Source organism: Bos indicus, chromosome 22 (assembly GCF_029378745.1).
Source record: "Bos indicus isolate NIAB-ARS_2022 breed Sahiwal x Tharparkar chromosome 22, NIAB-ARS_B.indTharparkar_mat_pri_1.0, whole genome shotgun sequence".
Taxonomy (NCBI): domain Eukaryota; kingdom Metazoa; phylum Chordata; class Mammalia; order Artiodactyla; family Bovidae; genus Bos; species Bos indicus.
In genome coordinates this window covers 41219153-41237965 of record NC_091781.1, presented here as the reverse complement: position 1 = coordinate 41237965, position 18813 = coordinate 41219153, and the positions used below count along the sequence as shown (strand labels likewise).

The following is an 18813-nucleotide window of genomic DNA, read 5'->3' as shown; positions in this document are numbered from 1 at the left end:
GACCATTACTGGGCTTATTGCTATTACCATGCAGTGTGAGACAAAAATGGTTTAGAAGCCAGGCATTAGGTGGGATATCAAGAGACAGAAGCAAAGATGAACAAAATAGTCATTGCATTTTCCATGGCAGGTTGTCAAATACTGCCTCATAATATTTGACTGTATGAATTTCAAAATCTGAAATGCTCAGTCAGATTTTGTTTTCAAAACCCAATAGCTAGGGGCTTCCCTGGTGGTTGAGTGATTAAGAATCCACCATGCAATGCAGGGGAAACGGGTTCAATTCCTGGTCTGGGAAGATCCCACATGCCACAGAGCAACTAAGCCCGGTGCAACACAACTACTGAGCCTGTGCTCTCAAGCCCAAGGACCGCAATGAGAGAAGCTACCGCAATAAGACATCCTACACCACAGCTGGAGAGAGCCCCTGCCCACTGCAACTAGAGAAAAGCCCGTGCAGCAACAAAGACTCAGCGCAGCCAAAAGCAATAATAAAAAAATGATTAAAAAACAAAACCCAACAGCTAAATACTGACGATGCAGTTTTGCTCTCTGGCAGTGCTGACTTCTGGCTTCCTAGGGTCAAGGTTACGGGGCCATCACCGCATACTATCTTTTTTTTTTTTTTTAATATGTGAATGTTTAGTGGTTTATTTATAATTATCCAAAACAACCAATGTCCCTCAGATGTAAACAAGCTTATAGTTATTAAAAAGGAACAGATTACTGATACATGCAAAACAGATCATCTCAAAGGCATCATGCTAAGTAAAGAAACCAGATTCAAAGGCTACATATGGTATCAATTCAGGTATGTGACACTGCTAAAAATCGAAACGGGGAAAGAATACAGGTCAGTAGTTACCAAGAATAAGAGGTAGAGAAGAGTGATTGACCACACAGGGACGTGGGGAATTTGGGAGGGGGAAAGGTGATGGGAATATTCTATACCATGATTGTGGTAAATAAACTGTTTTTTGGTAAACTTTATCAAAACTTGCAAAATGCTTTTTACAGGGTAAATTTTAGGTTAAGGACCTCAATGAAAAAAGTGGTAAGAACTTTAAAATATTCCGCTAACTTTTCTATTATTGCTTACTTGAAATATTAACATGCTCTTTGTTGTCACTGAGCACTCAAGGCTTGGCGATCCATGGACCTGCTGAAGGTTGTCCAAGGTATATGACAAATTCACTAATCTCACTTATTTCTATTAACAGCAGGACTATGCAGCATAACCTGTTTAGAAAAGAAACCCATATGATCCTTTTCAAGTTTTCCATTGGATCAGAGGTCAATGACCTCTCAGAAGCCATGTGGCAATTTCCAAAGTTTTTTCTAAATCACTATCACCTGAGCAAGCAATGCAACTTCAACTGTGATTTTAACTAGTCTAGGAAGTTACTGTGGAACAGCAACACTAGTAAATATCTACAATCTGAGAAGACTCATAGGATGCACGTGTTAACAGTGAAGATGCAAAAGCCCCAAACACAAAGATTCTAAGTCAGTAGATTTAGAATAAAAATGGAATCAACCTTTCTACTAAAGTAACATGAAAAGTAATTCTTAGGTAGGTAGTACACGACTTTAGTGACTTAGCAGCAGCAGTGTAAGAATCATACTTAGAAAAAATAGATTAGACAATTTTTGATACATAGACTTGTTCTAAAAGGACAGTTTTCAAAACTTTGTCATCCACTGAGATTATAGTTGTATGTACGTGCATGCTCAGTCAATTTAGTCACATCCAACTCTGTGACACTATGGACTGTTGCCTACCAGGATCCTCTGTCCATGGGATTCTCCAGGCAAGAATACTGGAATGGGTTGCCATGCCCTCCTCCAGGGGATCTTCCTGACTCAGGGATTGAACCCTTGTCTACTGTGTTGCAGGTAGATTCTTTACTGCTGAGCCACTGGGGAAGCCCAGTTGTATGTACAGCTGACTCTTAAAACCTGGGGGTTAACAGTTCCAAACCTCCCTCGAGGTGGAAAATCCATGTATAATTTATAGTCAGCCCAGATACATGCACTTCTGCATCTGCAGATTCCACCAACCACTGATCTGTATTACTGTAGTATTTACTACTGAAAAAATGCCCATATAAGTGAACCCTCACCATTCAAACTTCTGTTATTCAAGGGTCAAATGCATGTGGATGGTTTCTTTCAGCCATTTAATAATACACAAAGGGTTTAAGATGGCCCAGCTAATTCATATGGGAGAAATCCTCTGATCACATAGGAAACAACTGAAAGATGTCCAAAAGAATATAATCTACCAAAAACTGTAAAGAAAAATAAAAAATTTCCAAAAACTGTAATCTAAAAACAAACAGCTTAACGTAAAATACAATGGTAATAATGATAAGAACCACACTCAACAATTTATATCTGAGTGCTATACTCTGAAAATTACTCCATCATCACCACCAAAGCTAACAAAATCATTAAACATTTTGGCCAGATCACTGGGACATGAAAAAGTAGTCACTGCTAGAGTCAGAGAGTCTACAGCCATGGTAGTCAGCCATACTAGATTCGGTGCTTGTTAGGTTTTTTTTTTTTTTTTGCTTCTTTTTTAAGTTTTATTGCCATTTTTAATTGAGATAAAACTCAAATAACATAAAAGCTACCATTTTCAAATGCGCAATTCAGTAGGTTTTAAAAATATTCAAAATGTTGCACAACTATCACCACTAATTCCACCACTAATCATCCCTAAAAGAAACCCTTACTCAGTACTCATTTCCCATTCCCTTCTTCCTACAGCCCTTGGTAACCACTAATCTACTTGTCTCTATTCAGTGCCTGCTTGTCTAGGAAATGTTTTAATGTTCCATTCAGAATCCTGAAATACCGTTTTGAGATAGTATAACCCATATACTCATACACATTTCAGCTGTGTATCATTTGTACACTCTATCAACCTGCGCCCGCCTCTTGACAAGGTCTCAATTTCTCCCCTGTTACTCCTATGCCTTTGCAGCATTACTGTGAGTGGCTGAAGGAATTCCATTAAATAGATACTGCACGAAGTAAGCATCTAACTCATCTGCTAGTTTGGGGATTTATATCTGAATATTGATTTTTTTTAAAAGTCTAGCAACTGGGTCTCTGTATTTCAAAAAACAATTTCAAAGTGAAGCTACTCCTATTAGACTGTTGTGGGGTTTTTTGGTTTTTGTTTTTTACCATTTGCATGTTTGGAAGCCAGGCACAGAGGCTGAGAAAAGCTGAGAATTCATCTTTATCACACTGCGTGTCTGGAGCAAGCCTAAACTTTTTTTTTCATAAGGAATTACATTTGTTCCTTAAAGAACTTCCCAGAGATTCGATGTTAAAAGCCCCGTGGTAGCTGTGTTAAGCATTACAGCCACATGCAGATGAGCATCAAAGGCACATTAAGTTTATCTGGCATCGCTTGGAACCAAGCATTGCCTTACTTGCTCACAGCCAGTCTCAAAGCCATAAAACCTTATTTCACAAAAATGTAACATTAACACCCCAGTTAAACTTGCTTCTGATTTCTAACATGGAGGTGGGGAAAAAAAAAAAGAACTTTTCTATGATTTTGGCTTAGGAACTAACTGCATAGGAATTTGCATTTGTATGAAGGAGACTGAAACTCAGCTTCAGAATCATCCAGGATTTCATTCTCTTATTTTATTTTATTAAGAAAGCAGAGACTCTCCCAATAAATCCTCCTCCCCTCTTCTGGCACACTTAAAACCCATTTCTGAGCTCCACTGACCACATCACGTTGACCTTTGGTATTGAGTACCAAGGGAGGGAAAGAGTAGGTGTGTGGGTGGAGAGAAAGAGAACAGAGGGGAACACGGGTCGAGGAGTGAGGGGACAACCCAAATGTGGGGCCACCGCATGAGCAAGCCCTCTGCTCCACATTAGCAAAGCAACAAAAGACGGCATAGAGAACCAGAAGGCGGTCAGAGGCGCCCCGGCCTCACCGGAGACACAGCAATCCAAACCCGGCATCTGCGCTGCTTCCCAGACACCACTTCCCACGAGCTCCCTGGACTCGGGCTTGCATTTCAGGACTCCATGATTTAGTTTCTGTTTGAGCATTTGGACAATAATCATTTTACTACAAAAGGTAAATGTTTTGTAAACTAATGGGAAACATATTGCTTGGCAAAGTTTATAATGTCAGGATTTATGGCTCTAATGCCTAGGGTCTCTCTGACCTCGAACATAACATAGTGAAACAGTAATGTGCTCTAAATGACTCAGTGTGATTTTTTATTAGTTCTCGTAATCACCCCCTATTAATTTGTATGCACATAATAAGCACTCACCTTCACAGTTTGTCCAGCTTCGGGGCCATCCTGGAAACAGGAAAACAAAGAAAAAAAAAAAGAGGTGAGAACAGATAGATGGTATCTCCTGCTTATTCAGAAATAGCGCCCATTAATAATTTAGATCCAATTTCACTGTGTGTTAATTTATAGTTTCCTCAAGGGGACCATGAGCTTCAAATGTGTAGAACCTGACGGTTCTCCATTTCTGTCTGAGAGTAAGTGAGAAGTTATGTACAAAAATGATACAAATTATCCAGTGAGCCAACCCCCTTCCTACTTTTCATGCTCTTTGCTTTTGGCTACGGTTTTAATTCCATTAATGGAAGACTGGAAATGTTTGGGGAGGTGAAGTATCATACCTTTTGGTTATCTTTAAACCAGATGTAGTTTAAAGTCTGATGACTTTAAGTCTCAATTTAGGAAATCTGCTATAAACATAATCCATTGAGCAAAAATATGGGCTCTCACATGGCAACAGCAGGGAAAGTGGGCCCTTCCTAGCTGTTCTGACCTTGAGAGAAAAGGCGGAACTGTTATTCTAGCTGGACTCTTTCCCTATTCTGGGTTCTCCCCTGGGATTTCTGAAGCTATTTCGACAAAACTATTTGTTGAAATAGTTGAAAATAAGCAAACAAATCCAGTCATTAGCCATGACATAAAGCAAAAGTAAGTGTTCATCTGGTTTGGAATAGCAGAACAAGCATTGTTTTTAAACTCAGAAATTTCAAAGTTAAACTAGAACTCCGCAAATTTAGGAAAGTCTTTTGACTCCTAGGACCCAGACTACCTGGGTGAGAATTTGTGCCTGGCTGTAGCCAAGATGAAGCACATCTGTGTCATCAGGGGTTTTCAGACGTGTTGGTTCTCAATCCATTAGTGGGTCCTAAAGTCAACCTGATGGGTTGTGATCTGCACTCCAGACAAACTACAGACAAAAGAAATCATGTAAGAGGGAAACAACTAAAGAAAAACAAAACTACTGTGTTGGCCAAAAAGTTTGTTTGGACTTTTTCTTTTTTATGACATCTTAAAGAAAACCCTTAACGGACTCTTTTGGCCAACCCAGTACCAGGCTGCATGCGTGCTCAGTTGCTCAGTCATGTCTGACCCTTTGCGACCCCATGGACTGTAGCCCGCCAACCTCCTCTGTCCATAGAATTCTCCAGGCAAGAATACTGGAGTGGGGTAGCCGTTCCCTTCTCCAGGGGATTTTCCTGACCCAGGAATCAAACCCAAATCTCCTGCATCTACTGTACTGGCAGGTGGATTCTTTACCACTGAGCCACTTGAGAAGCCAATATTACACTGCACAGAATGGGGAAATGCTGTCACGGGAGAGAGTTCAATGTGAAAAGGATGAAAACTAATTTCTGAGCTCTCTGTATACTCACCTGCATGGAAAACGTGAGCGAGGTGCCCTGGAAATGCTTCTCTACCACCGTGCCGACTCTCTGTGCTGCCTGAAACAAGTCAGCCACTTCTTCGGGACTCATGTCTCGGAAGCGCTCCACTGGCCGGAGGGGACACACGAGGACATCTGCAGTGAGGTCTGTTAAGGTACATTCTGCTTGCTTTAGGGAACGTTTTCGCCAAGAAGTTTATACCCATCGCACTGAATCAGGCCCAGGGCCTGAACTCACAAAGGCTAAGGGATAAAAGAACAAATATTTACCAACCACTGAACTCCAAGGAGTTCAAACAGAGCTGACGGCTAATTATACTCTGAAGGAGAAGCTGTGGTGCCCTGAGAAAGTTCTTTTAAGAGAAAAAGACATCAGTGTTCAAAAAGGCTTAAGTGCTGGCTGAAGTAATTATGCCACGAGGCACGATCTATTCTGGACCATTATCTCCTGAACTCTATTCTGAAGCTCAGTCTTCTCAAGGAGCCAAAGGCTCTGGGTTGGAAAAGCAACTGGAATATTTATTTGGTTTTTCTATGAAGAGCATCATGGTTAAGACTTGAACATCAAAAATCTCTCTAGAAAAACAGCTAATGAAAAGATAATAGCAGTTTTCTTTTTTAAAGGAGTGTAGACATTCTGAAAATGTACAGCCAACTTCATTTATAACAAGCAGATGTGCCTCATGGTTAAGCAATTTAGGTTGTCTGTGCAACTGAAACCATCTTAATGTATTCTATTAGTCAGACTAGTCAACATATTTACATTATTGGTCTGAACAAACAAGAGTCTAGAGAAAAAGGATACATGTTTGATCATTTGTGGGTAGCAAATAAATATTCAATGTCACATCATCGATAACATTTCACTTCCTTTTTGTATTTGAACTCATCATATATGTATGGGCATACACGTCGAGACATGTACACATCCATATGTATACACACACGAGCTACACTGAATTTCTTGTTTATTTTTCAGGTACCAGCAGGAGAAAAAAAGCTAATGTTCTCTTCTGTGTCTTTCGTTGTTCTTGTTTAAAAAAAAAAGCATGCTTCTGCCTTGAGCCAAGGAGCTAAGGGGCATAATAAAACCACAAGTTTGCAATTGCTAGTCTCACCAGAATATCAAGCACTTTAGCTCCCCAAACTATTGGTAGGACTCAGGGCCCAGGGGGAAATGCACTGAGCTCAGCTGGGCGGGCTTGATTTCCATAAGACAAGGGGGGAAAAAGAAAAAGAGAAAACTGATTACTTTTGCTCATAACCAGGAAATTCATGTCAATGGTAAACTAGGAAAAGGAGTATTTGTTTAATCTCAGTTCATTTTTCAAGAGAGGAGAAGGGAGGCCTTTACCCACAGGGCATCTGATACTTAAAAAGATAATTATCCTTCTTTGCAGGGCTGCTTTATTATCATGGGTCAATGAACCGTTTAGAAATGAAGAATTTCCTTTCATTTCCTTTTAGCAGATTGCCAGCTTCCACTCCCACTGAGTTGCTTTTTTTTTTGGTCGTTGTTAAAAGAGACCTTTCCCAGTCTTCCTCCTCTCTGCTTTAATTTACACCCTCCCTTAGGCTCTGACTTCACCAAACCACAGCAAGATGACAACTTTGCAAGCTTCCAACAACATCCATAATTACTGTGGTTGGCAGTGTCTGTACACAGCAACTAGGTGGGGAAGGGAATGATATTTTATTTAAACAACTGCTGACTGTGAAAACGGGTGGAATGAATCTGGCAATCTTTGTGTCTAATGTAACTTTAGTAATATGAATAACATCTAAAACGTTTTTCATTTTCAATGTCATAAAAATCGCAATACCTGTTCATTTTGCTTGCCTGGTGCTAAAGGCTTAGCTTAACCTAATGTTTAATGACTCCAGCTGTTTATGAAACTGAACCAAAATGGCTGAATTGAGGTATTTTATCTTGTGTATACCTAACTGCAGGGTGATACATCACATTCATTTATCATTTTAACTGAATATTAGTAATACAACATGTCACAAAACAGTTAAACAGACTTAACACATTCTCATTTAGGTAAACATTTTTCACCAACCCATTTAGGCAACATTGTCCTGACGTAATATTCCTGGCAACCCAACCCTTTAATAAAAAGTCATCTTATCTGCATATAACACACACACACACACATGCTGCTGCTGCTGCTAAGTCGCTTCAGTCATGTCCGACTCTGTGCGACCCCATAGACGGCAGCACACACACACACATATCTTGATGCAAAAAAAAAGTGAAATGGAGATTACTGTCAAATGTGCTTACTTCAGCTGGTGGTCACACGTATGAGCACTTCTTTGTTCTGCTGGGACTCTGAGGATGGCCACACGGGCATCTACACCTAGAAATGACCCACACACGTGGGCTCCACGTCACTCTACAGGGAGGCAGCGGGGCCTGGCGTTACACAGTGGGGGTCGGCAGCCCCTGGGTGCAGTGTGAGTAGTTGACCTGGCCAGCAGCAGAGTTGCTCAGCAACACACTTCCTGGGGTCATTCCAGGCACTACTTGGGCATCAGAAAGTCAGGATCAATTATCTTTTCTCAGTTCCTCTACAGCCAGAGCAGAGCCCGAGTCTCACCCTCAGATAGGCCGCATCGTGAGTGAGGCTTACCCACCGCCCCAGTCTCTTTCTCCTCACCACTCTCCTGTAGACTGTGTTGTCGCTGTTTAGTTGCTAAATCATGTCTGATTCTTTGAAACTCCATGGACTGTAGCCCGCCAGGCTCCTCCGTCCTTGGGATTCTCCAGGCAAGAACACTGGAGTCGGTTGCCATTTCCGCCTCCAGGGGATCTTCCGCACCTAGAGATCGAACAGCATGCCCTGTCTTGGCAGGCGGATGCTTTTCCACTGAGTCACCTGGGAAGCCCATGTATACTAACCATCTGCGGTATTCGCTTTCTTTCTGTTCTTCAAACAGACAAAGCTCCTTCCTAGATTTGGGGGAGGTTTGTTCCAGTTATTTGTTCTGACTGGATCAATTCCCCCTGATCTTCCTATGGCTGCTTCTAATTCAGATCCTAATCTGAATGCCAGTCTCTCAAAAGAGCATTTAACTGCTAGGGTGTTTATCCGCTACCTATAATCACTCTCCCTTTCCCCTGTTTTAATCTTTCCATAGCCCTCGCCACCAGCTGGCACTTTTGTCGCTTCATTACCAAGTATCCAGATGAGAATGGAAGCTCCACACAAGCGAAGCATGTGTCTCGTTTACTGCTAATTTACCACCACCTACAACAACAGAGATACTTACTACGTCTTGCTGGAACGAGCAAATAAACAGCAAACCAGATCTTTGCATCAGACACTCCTGAGTACTAAGATCCTGATCAAACGGTGATGACGTCCAGTTACCTTACAATCATCTACACGAGACTGGGATAGACTGCAATATATGTTTTCTAGTCAAAGCACGGTTAGAATTAATGTTGGATGAGAGCTAGAGAAATGTCAACTCATTTTTAGTGTAAACTAAATTTTCATGTGAGCCCAAAGGGAAATAAAATTATAAAGGTAAAATCCTTTAAAAAAAAAAAAACTCATTTATACCTGGAAAATAGTAGTTCCTACCTAGAATACTTGGGGTCTCAGACAAACTTTATCTATTAAAGCCCATACAGCAATAAAGGCCCAGCATGTTCAAAAATTTTTTAAAAATGAATGAATAAATAAAATTAACTCACAACTCTCATATTAAAAAGAACAAAATAGCATACTACCCTAAGACAGTGGGTCCCATGTGCTACATGTTGTTCCTAGAGAAACAACTCAGGGAAAGCAAATTAATCTTGAAGAAGAGCAGACAGCTCTCGAAATTCTGCTGCCACTGTTTATATGCCAATTGGTTTAAGGTAATATCACAGATGCAACATAATTTAATTTGAAGACTCTTAGGCCTTGTTAGTGGGCAAATCCCATATTACTCATAGGCTACAAGAGCACCCTTTCTCCTGGGTCCTCTTGGTGCATAATTAACACCTCTGAAGAGACTATTCTGCCAACATGCATGATAACCCTCCAAGAAGGTAACCTACTCTGTTGAATTTAATATATTTATCCAGCACTCATCATGTCTGAAAGGCTGTGAAAGAGATTATCAAACAGGATCTAGCCTCACCCAATAATCTAAAGTATAGACATTAATTTAGTAATAACTGTTTTTTTTTTTTTTTTTTAAAGAAGAGAAGATCAACAATCATGATTTAGTTCCTGTGGTAGACCAAGGGATTTCTCACAGCTGAAGAAAGTAAACAAAGGCATTTAAATTCAGATGAGATTTACAGTGGACTTCACAAATAGGAGTGAACCAACCAGAGGATTGGCTGGCAACCCATTCATCCATCCATCCTACGTCTATAGCCTGCTTTCAGTCTGGGGTTTGTGTGAAGATCTAGGATGCCAAGATGAATGCAACAGAGTAACTGACTTTGAAGAGTTAACTCTCTATTATCCCAAACTGTCATGTAGCATTAACAATCTGTTATGACACAGAGAAAGTGAGATGTTAGTTGCTCAGTCGTATCAGATTCTTTGTGACACCATCGACTGCAGCCCGCCAGGCTCCTCTGTGGTATTCTCCAGGCAAAATTACTGGACTGGGTAGCCATTCCCTCCCCCAGGGGATATTCCTGACTCAGGGATCGAACCTGGGTCTCCTGCACTGCAGGCGGATTCTTTACCATCAGAGCCACCAGGGAAGACCATGATGCAGTGAAGTGAAAGTTGCTCAGTTGTGTCTGATTCTTTGAGACTCAATGGACTATACAGTCCATGGAATTTTCTAGGCCAGGATACTGGAGTGGGTAGCCTTTTCCTTCTCCAGGGGATCTTCCCAACCCAGGGGTCAAACCCAGGTCTCCCACATTGCAGGTGGATTCTTTACCAGCTAAGTCACAAGGGAAGCCCCATGATGCAGAATGAGTGCTATTGATAGAAATCAGTACTGACTGTTGTGGGAGCACAGAAGAGGCAGATCTAACTGACTAGGGGTCTTAGATCAACTTTTCAGTGTGGTCCTGCATTTCCACCTTCTAAAATCAGAAGGTATTTCTCCAAATTTGAACCAGAATATTTTGTCCTTGAAAATGGCCTAGAAATGGATGCATCAAAGTTGCCGGGCATTCTTCCTTTGGCCAAAATCACTGTTTGGCTTATATGTGTGCTCTCTCTCTCGTTGAATTCTTCTTTCCAACAAGTCAGTGAAGTACTATTATAATTCCTGTTTTTCAGATGAGGAAATTACAGCTTATGGAAAATAAGAAATATGTGCAAGAGAGCACATTCCAGATGAGACTAAAAGTAGAATTCAACTCAAGTCCATCTGAGTCCAAAGTCCATGTTATCAAGTATAGCTTTGTGATGTTATACTTTTTATAGGTTTCATGACTCAGTCTCTGTGAGTCCTCTTATTAAAAGCATGCCCTCCATTGCCAGAGTCCTTCTGTTCATGGAAGAGATTCATGCTTTTCCTGAAATACAAATACACTGTGCAAAACTGCCAATGGCAAGAGAAAAACTCAGCTTCAAATGAAGAAAGGAGACATATAACCCTACAGTGGAAGGGGGCTCAGTGCTGGGCAGAGGAAGCCCTGAGAATGCCCTTGTTCTACCAAGGAACTATGAACAACAGGATCAAGAATAAGAGACCTATCTCATATCAGCAGGAGCAAGCCAGAGGGTTACAGAGCCTGTATTTTCGCCCTTTTCCATCTTTGAGCTTCAGTTTCTTCAAGGTATCTTGGGCTCCCTTGGGCTGACAGATCGGAGGAAGATTAGATATTACAGTCAATGTCAATGAGTCAGGCTGTCAGATGAACTGAAAATCCCATTGCTTGTTAGACAGTCTAATTATTGGGAGCCATTGACTTTCTCATAGCATCATCTGTATCACCAAGGACTACCAAAAACTGGATAATGCCTTTCTTTCCCTCTTCCTCTCCACTCTCACCACCAGCCCATAAGTGACTGTCTCTGTCCTTTTGGGTGAACATGTAGGGAGTTTCTGTCACATTAAAGTGAGGTGGCAACATTCCAGGCCCTGTGCTGAACTCTTACTGACACACAGCCAATTCAGAATACTCAAAATTCAGGAAAGAAATCAAGTGAAATGCCTAAAGATATTTATCCACCAATAAAACACGAGAATCCCTCCCATGCTACATGTCCTTTTGCAAAGTGACTTTGCTGCTCCTCTCACCAAGAGTTGGAGTCTATTTCCCTTCCTGTTGAGTTTGGGCCGGGCTTTGGCTTGCTTTGATCAGTAGAAGGTGATGAGGGTCGCTGTGTGACTTCCCAAAGTCAGGCCTTTACAGTCCTTGCAACTTCTAGGGTTTTTGTTGTTGTTATTCTTTTGGAAACCTGAGACCAATATGCTATTAAAAAATCCCAGCTAGGCTTCTGCAGAAAAATCACTAAGTCATGTCCCACTCTTTGTGACCCCATGGACTGTAGCCCACCAGGGTCCTCTGTCCATGGGATTTTCCAGGCAAGAATACTGGAGTGGGGTGCCATTTCCTCCTCCAGGGGATCTTCCCGACATAGGGATTGAATCTGCATCTCCTGCATTGGCAGTTGGGTTCTTTATCACCGAGCTGCCAAGGAAGCCCCACCTCTGAGCAGTCAACCACCCGCTGGAGTGTGCTTGTCACAGGAGGCCCATATATTCTCTCTGGGGCTTCCCATACCACTTCATGAACCAAAAAGAAAAAAAAAAAAACTGCAACGGTCTGCTCGAGTTGAAAACAAAATGAGATGCTGTAAAACTGAGAACCATCCCAACTACAGCAAATGATCGTTATTGTTGCTGCATTTCTGTTTAAAAAAATTTTGATAAGTTTGGAATTTGCTCATCAAGGATAATAATTGATGATTTAAAAATAATCTTATGAGCATTTCCATGACGAATATGAACTATTTAAATATAGAGTCGTGACAGAGAAATGGAAATGTACTGATTCTGATGATTAATTAAGACAAGCAGAATATTATTCTCAAAGCTGCTCAGGCTTGCTCCCATTTATTTTTCCATATCTGATCTATTCTAGGGATTCAGAATAGAAAAGTCACTAAAATAAATCAAGCCATCAAAATATTACTGATTCTGATGAAGCTGATTAGCATGTGCATGTATGAATATGGAGTAAGTCAGCATCAAATAATATGATGAAGAATTAAAAAGAAAAGAATCAGTCATTCTTCTGAACTAATTTTAAAAAATCTGTATTCATCTCTACGAAGATCAGTATGTCATTTAATGACAAACAAGGAACATTCCAGCTTGTACTGCAGACTTCCGCAGACCCTATAAAATGAAGTATTTGCTCTAACAAATAATCCTAGTCCTTGCAAATATTTAAAATAATTCTTAATTCACTTCAAAAAACAACACCAGGATGACCATGAAGTATTTTTAAGAAAGATTCAATTAATTTGAGTTAAGTAGCACAGTTGAGAAGCACAGTTGCAGAGTTTTGAATCAAAGTAGGTGGCATCTCAAAAGTCATCTCCTACTCACAATGTAGGCACTTCTGTGACATTTTTTAAATAAGAAAGGTAGAAATATTACCCCCAAAATTAACTAATATAATTCTAAAGAAGCATATTGACAGTTTGGGCCATACCTTTCTTTACTGGATATTAACATATCCACTGCAGTAACTCAAAGAAGACTTCATGGAATATTCATCAACCATAAATATAAATGGCATGAATGTAATTTTAACAAAATTTAATTTCCAGAGTATGATACATTCCAGGACAATGGAATTAAGATAATGACAGTATTCTGCTCATACCTGGATCTTAGGGCAACCATCTCACAAGTTTCCTCTAGAATTCTCATGTTGTGTCCTGGAGAATGCTTTGAGCCAAAGACACAAGCCCTTAGTCATCTGTGGGAGAAGAATCAGATATCTTTTTCCTGATAGATCTGCCCTGAGCAAACCCCAAAACTTCTGCACTGATTTGGCTGCTCAGAGGGGATAGCCACACTTGTAGGGAGAAGTAAATGGGTGACTTTCACAGTTGAAGCTCAATATTGAAAAAACAAACAATCCAATCAAAAAATGGTCAGAAGACCTAAATACACATATATCCAAAGAAGATGGCCAAGAGGCACATGAAAAATGGTGAACCTCACTAATCGTTAGAGAAATATAAATCAAAACCACCCCCTCACACTGGTCAGAAAGGCCACCGACAAAAAAAAAAAAAAAAAAATCTGCAAACAATAAATGCTGGAGAGGGAATAGAGAAAGGGAACCCTCTTGCACTGTTGGTAGGAATGTAAATTGATAGAGTCACTGCAAAACAGTATGAAGGTTACTTAAAAAACTGAAAATAGAACTACCATATGACTCAGCAATCTCACTACTGGGCATAATATACCCTGAGAAAGTGAAAAGTGAAAGTCTCTCAGTCGTGTCTGACTCTTTGCAACCCCACAGACTGTAGCCTGCCAGGCTCCTCTGTCCATGGAGTTCTCCATGCCAGAATACTGGAGTGGGTAGAAAACTGTAATTCAAAAAGACACATGTACCCCACTGCTTACTGCAGCACTATTTACAGTAGCTGGGATATGTAAGCAACCTAAATGCCCACCAACAGGTGAGTGGATAAAAAAGATGTGGTACATATACATGATGGACTAAGTCAGCCATAAAAACAGAGAACTGGGTCATTTGTAGAGATATGGATGGATCTAGAGTCTGTCAAACAGATTGTAGTACGTCAGAAAGAGAAAAATATCATATATTTAAGCAGATATGTGGAATCTAGAAAAATGGTACTGATGAAACTATTTGCAAGCAGGAATAGAGACACAAGATGTAGAGAATGAATATGTGGACATGGGGTGTGGGGGGATGACTTGGGAGATTAAGACTGACGTTATGTGCACTGCCGTGTGTAAAACAGATAGCTAGTGGGAGCCTGCTTTATAGTACAAGCAGCTCAGTGCTCTTTGATGTCCAAGTGCTCTGTGATGACTTAGAGGGGAGGGATGGGATGGGGTGGGATGGAAGACCAAGAGGGAGGGGGCACACACACACACACACAGCTGATTCATTTTGTGGTAGAGCAGAAACTAACACAACACTGTAAAACAATACCACCCCCCCCCCAAAAAAAAAAGAAATCAAAAACCTCAACAATAACAACCCAAATAATGAAAGTAAAATGAAAGAGGAGCCTTCACCCAGAAAACATTCTTGTGCAGATTCTTTGGTTTAAATTTCACATACTCTGTGAATATTTCAAGGAAAAAGAATCCTATATTATCCTAATAGAATTGGAAAAGAAAAAAGAAAAAAAAGTTACATCCTTATATTAAACTAAGTATGTGGGGGAAGGAAAAAATAACATAACACTTGCTTGCTGCCTACTATGTCCTAGTGATAATCAGCAATCCTTTGAGGTAGATAGTATCACCCTCATTTTCCCACATTCAAACGTAGAGAACAAAAAAAGCGCAACTACGCATCCAAGGCCACGCAGTACTAAGGTGAAAACCTAAAATAGGGCCATGCATGAAAACCATCCGTGCTGTTTCACTGCCTCCCAGGGTCACAGAAGTCTCCAGGCGCCTGGTAGAGTCTTTGCTACCGTGGTTCCCCAGAACACTGCTCCCATGAGATGTTAATAGACAGTACACAAGAGAAAACAAAGCATTGGTGTGGTCAAAGAAAGTTAAGAAACACTGAAATGAGGTAAAACAGGTTTCTTTACAATACAACTCATCAAGATAAACTGTGTACTAATGTGTATTTCTGGGAGAAGGCAATGGCACCCCACTCCAGTACTCTTGCCTGGAAAATCCCATGGATGGAGGAGCCTGGTAGGCTGCAGTCCATGAGGTCGCACAGAGTCGGACACGACTGAGTGACGTCACTGTCACTTTTCACTTTCCTGCATTGGAGAAGGAAATGGCAACCCACTCCAGTGTTCTTGCCTGGAGAATCCCAGGGACGGGGGAGCCTGGTGGGCTGCCCATCTCTGGGGTTGCACAGAGTCGGACACGACTGGGGTGACTTAGCAGCAGCAGCAGCAATGTGTATTTCTGACTTCAAAAAAAAAAGAAAAGAGAGAGATACTAAGCAGTTTTTCTTATATTTTTTTAATAGTAAGACTACTTTTTTTGTAGAATATTGTATACAACAAGTGTTTCAGAGGAATTTTGGTCTACTAAACCTCTTCTGGGAATACTGAGTATCCTTTACCTATACCAAGAGATAGATGCCTGAAGATTTCTGTGTAGTAACCAAAAAGCAGAGCACATATCCTAGTAATATGAGCAAAGCAAGAGGGTCTTCTGCTTCTTGAAATTCATGGGGAAGCTGAGCATTAAAATACATTGAATAGGACATGGCAGTCATTGGTGCAAAAGGCTCACTATTTCTATTTTTGTCAGGTCTAGGCATGTGACAGGATTATACTCCCTGGATCCTCACGGTTGGGTAAAGTGGAAGGAATTCCAGCCAAGGAGTCGTGAGCAAAAGTGATTATGTCACTTATAAACTAGAGCATTTAACTGCCAGTGTGAGCCATCAAAGCTCTTCCCCCTTCTCCAAGCCAACCAGCAACGTCACTGTGTCTTTGGAACTAGGACGAGGACCAGCCAGCCAGCGGGGTGGGGGCTCTGCTCATCGCCTGTTCTCCTAGCACAACACCAAGTTTAGGAAATGGGTTTCCTCTCTTCTGCTAACTCCAAGTAACCTGTGCAGCTGCTTAGAGCAGTCTGTTGAAGACTCTGAGGCCTTGGTAGGGATAAGGAGGGAAGAATGGGGAGATTTACTAGTTCAGTGATGGACAGAGAAAACTGATGTGCTGCAGTTCATAGGGTCACAAAGACAGGATTTAGCAACTGAACAACAATGAGTGACAACAGCTGCCACGAGGGAAGGAAGAATATCAGCCTACAAACAAACGATCTGCCATTCTCTAATTAGGGCAAAAGGAGACTATTTCCAAGACTCTTTTTCCTCTTCCTTAACAATATGGAATCATTTCTAACTCTTACAACATCTCTAAGTAATTGTTATGAAAATTCAGTATTCTTGGTATGGTCCCAGAAATATACAGAAGCAAGTGAACTTTAAATAAGTATGGTGAGGAGAGTACTGACAAAGAAACTTATTGCCACGCAGAAGTATCTATCCATAATGTGCCAGCGTAGGCATAAGAATACAGCATAATGACAATGCCATAAAAATGCTCTTAGGTGTTAAGAGTTGCAGAAGAATTTCAGTAGAAGAGGAATGAAGTACACTCAGCGGCTGAAAGAAATATTTAAGGATCATTCCCAATGAGAGATTTAAAAAAAAAAAAAAAACAAAACCAACCCACATATACACTCTGCTGTGAGAATCACTTCAAAAAGTCTGTGAAAAGCTTTTTCGTCTAGTATAGATCAGAAAGTAATGCTAAAGATCTGCAATTCATGGGAGAGCTGCTGGAAAACCACAAACAACATGAATAATTTAATAGCACTTTACCATGTACACATTTATATTCTACCCAGTTTGGGAATAAGGAGAGCTCACGTTCAGTATCTACTTCTAGAGGGTAGCCAGATCGAAATCCAGCTGTCTCCCTGTAGACAGCATCCATCCAGGGCAAATTCCATCAGGTCCTGGAAAGCACAGATTTCAGCTTCAGGCTTGTTTATGCCCCTCAAAAGCCACGGAAAATTCCATTTCCCAGGAGATCTTCAGTGTGGATGGACAAGTCAATGAAGCACCCTAATATCACAGTTCACATTCTATGTGAAAGCAAAGAGCAAGCAAGTATGAATTATAGAATAGCAGAGACTCCTAAATGAGAGAAAATAGAAAATGAGAGACAGAAAAAAGGGAAGAAGACATTAAAAGGGAATATTTGGCAGGTAGAGCATTCTTAGAAGACAGGAAACATTCCCTAGTCATGTTCACCCGGCATCCGTGGTGTTCCATGTAGGACAGGCCTTTAATGAATATTCAGTGAACGAATAAATGGCATGGATGCTTATTCAATGCTCAATCTAGAAAACCTTTCTTCCTAAGAGACTATAGAAACTGACCAGACTCAACTTCCTAACATGAAAATTACTGAGGGAAATACACTTAAAAAAGAAAAAAAAGCTAAGTCCTAAATTTCTAATCTAAAAGACACCCAGTTAAATGTAAGTTAGTGCAGCCACTGTGGAAAACAGTTTGGAGGTTCCTCAAAACACTAAAACTAGAACTACCATATGACTCAGCAATTCCACACCTAGGTATGCATCTGGAAAAAAAGAAACACCGATTCGAAAAGATACATGCATCCCAATGTTCATAGCACAATTCACAATTTTCAAAGTACATAAGAAACAATTCACATAGCAAAATTCACAATTTTCAAAGTATTTAAGAAACCTAAGTGTACATCAACAGATGAATGGATTAAGAAGATATGGTGTGTATATATACACATACATGCATACAATGGAATACTACTTAGTCACAAAAAGAAAGAAATTTTGCCATTTGCAGCAACATGGGTAGACATGGAGGGCACTATGTTAAGTGAAATAAGTCAGAAAGAGAAGGATAAATACTGTTTGATGTATGGAACCTAAAAAACGTAACAAACTAGTGGACATGATAAAAAGAAAAAGCAGCAGACTCACAGATACAGACAACAGACTAGTAAACCAGGCCTGTTCCCCTGGAGTTGGCACTTTGGATTAATTCTACATGCCTCGGGTTGCCTCCAAAACATTTCAGCCACTGGGGAGTGAAGGTTTGTGACAGAATCTGAGTTCTCTTTTCAAAAGATCACTCTAAATGTTGTGTAGGAAAAAAAATTTTTTTCAATCAAAGCAAGGATGAAAGCTGAAGGCCACTGGGGATGTCTTTACCAGAGACTAGATAAGAGATTGAAAACAGGCCTGGGTAAAGGTGGTGGCAGTGGGGTTGCAGAAATTTTAAGACATATTTCTGAGGCAGGAGCAATAGGACTTACTGATGGAGGTGGGGAGCAAAGGAAAAAGGGGGATCAAAGAAGACTCCAGGGTTTTGGCTGAGGAGGTGGGTAGAAAGTGATATAATTTAGG

The 18813-nt window shown here is 40.7% G+C and overlaps 1 protein-coding gene across 9 annotated transcripts in view; it reads right to left on the bottom strand.

Moving 5' to 3' along the window:
- Window positions 1-18813, bottom strand: part of FHIT (fragile histidine triad diadenosine triphosphatase) — a 1527031-nt gene that overhangs the window by 295212 nt on the left and 1213006 nt on the right. For all 9 annotated transcript variants that reach the window (XR_011563133.1, XR_011563134.1, XM_070777132.1 and 6 more), the window contains 2 exons: window positions 5714-5859; window positions 4320-4349 (listed from right to left, as the gene is read on the bottom strand). Coding sequence is in view for 7 of the 9 variants with exons in the window: in XM_070777132.1 (XP_070633233.1) it covers window positions 4320-4349; window positions 5714-5859 (176 nt within the window). In the remaining 2 variants the exon portion in view is untranslated. The remainder of the gene's footprint in view (window positions 1-4319; window positions 4350-5713; window positions 5860-18813) is intronic.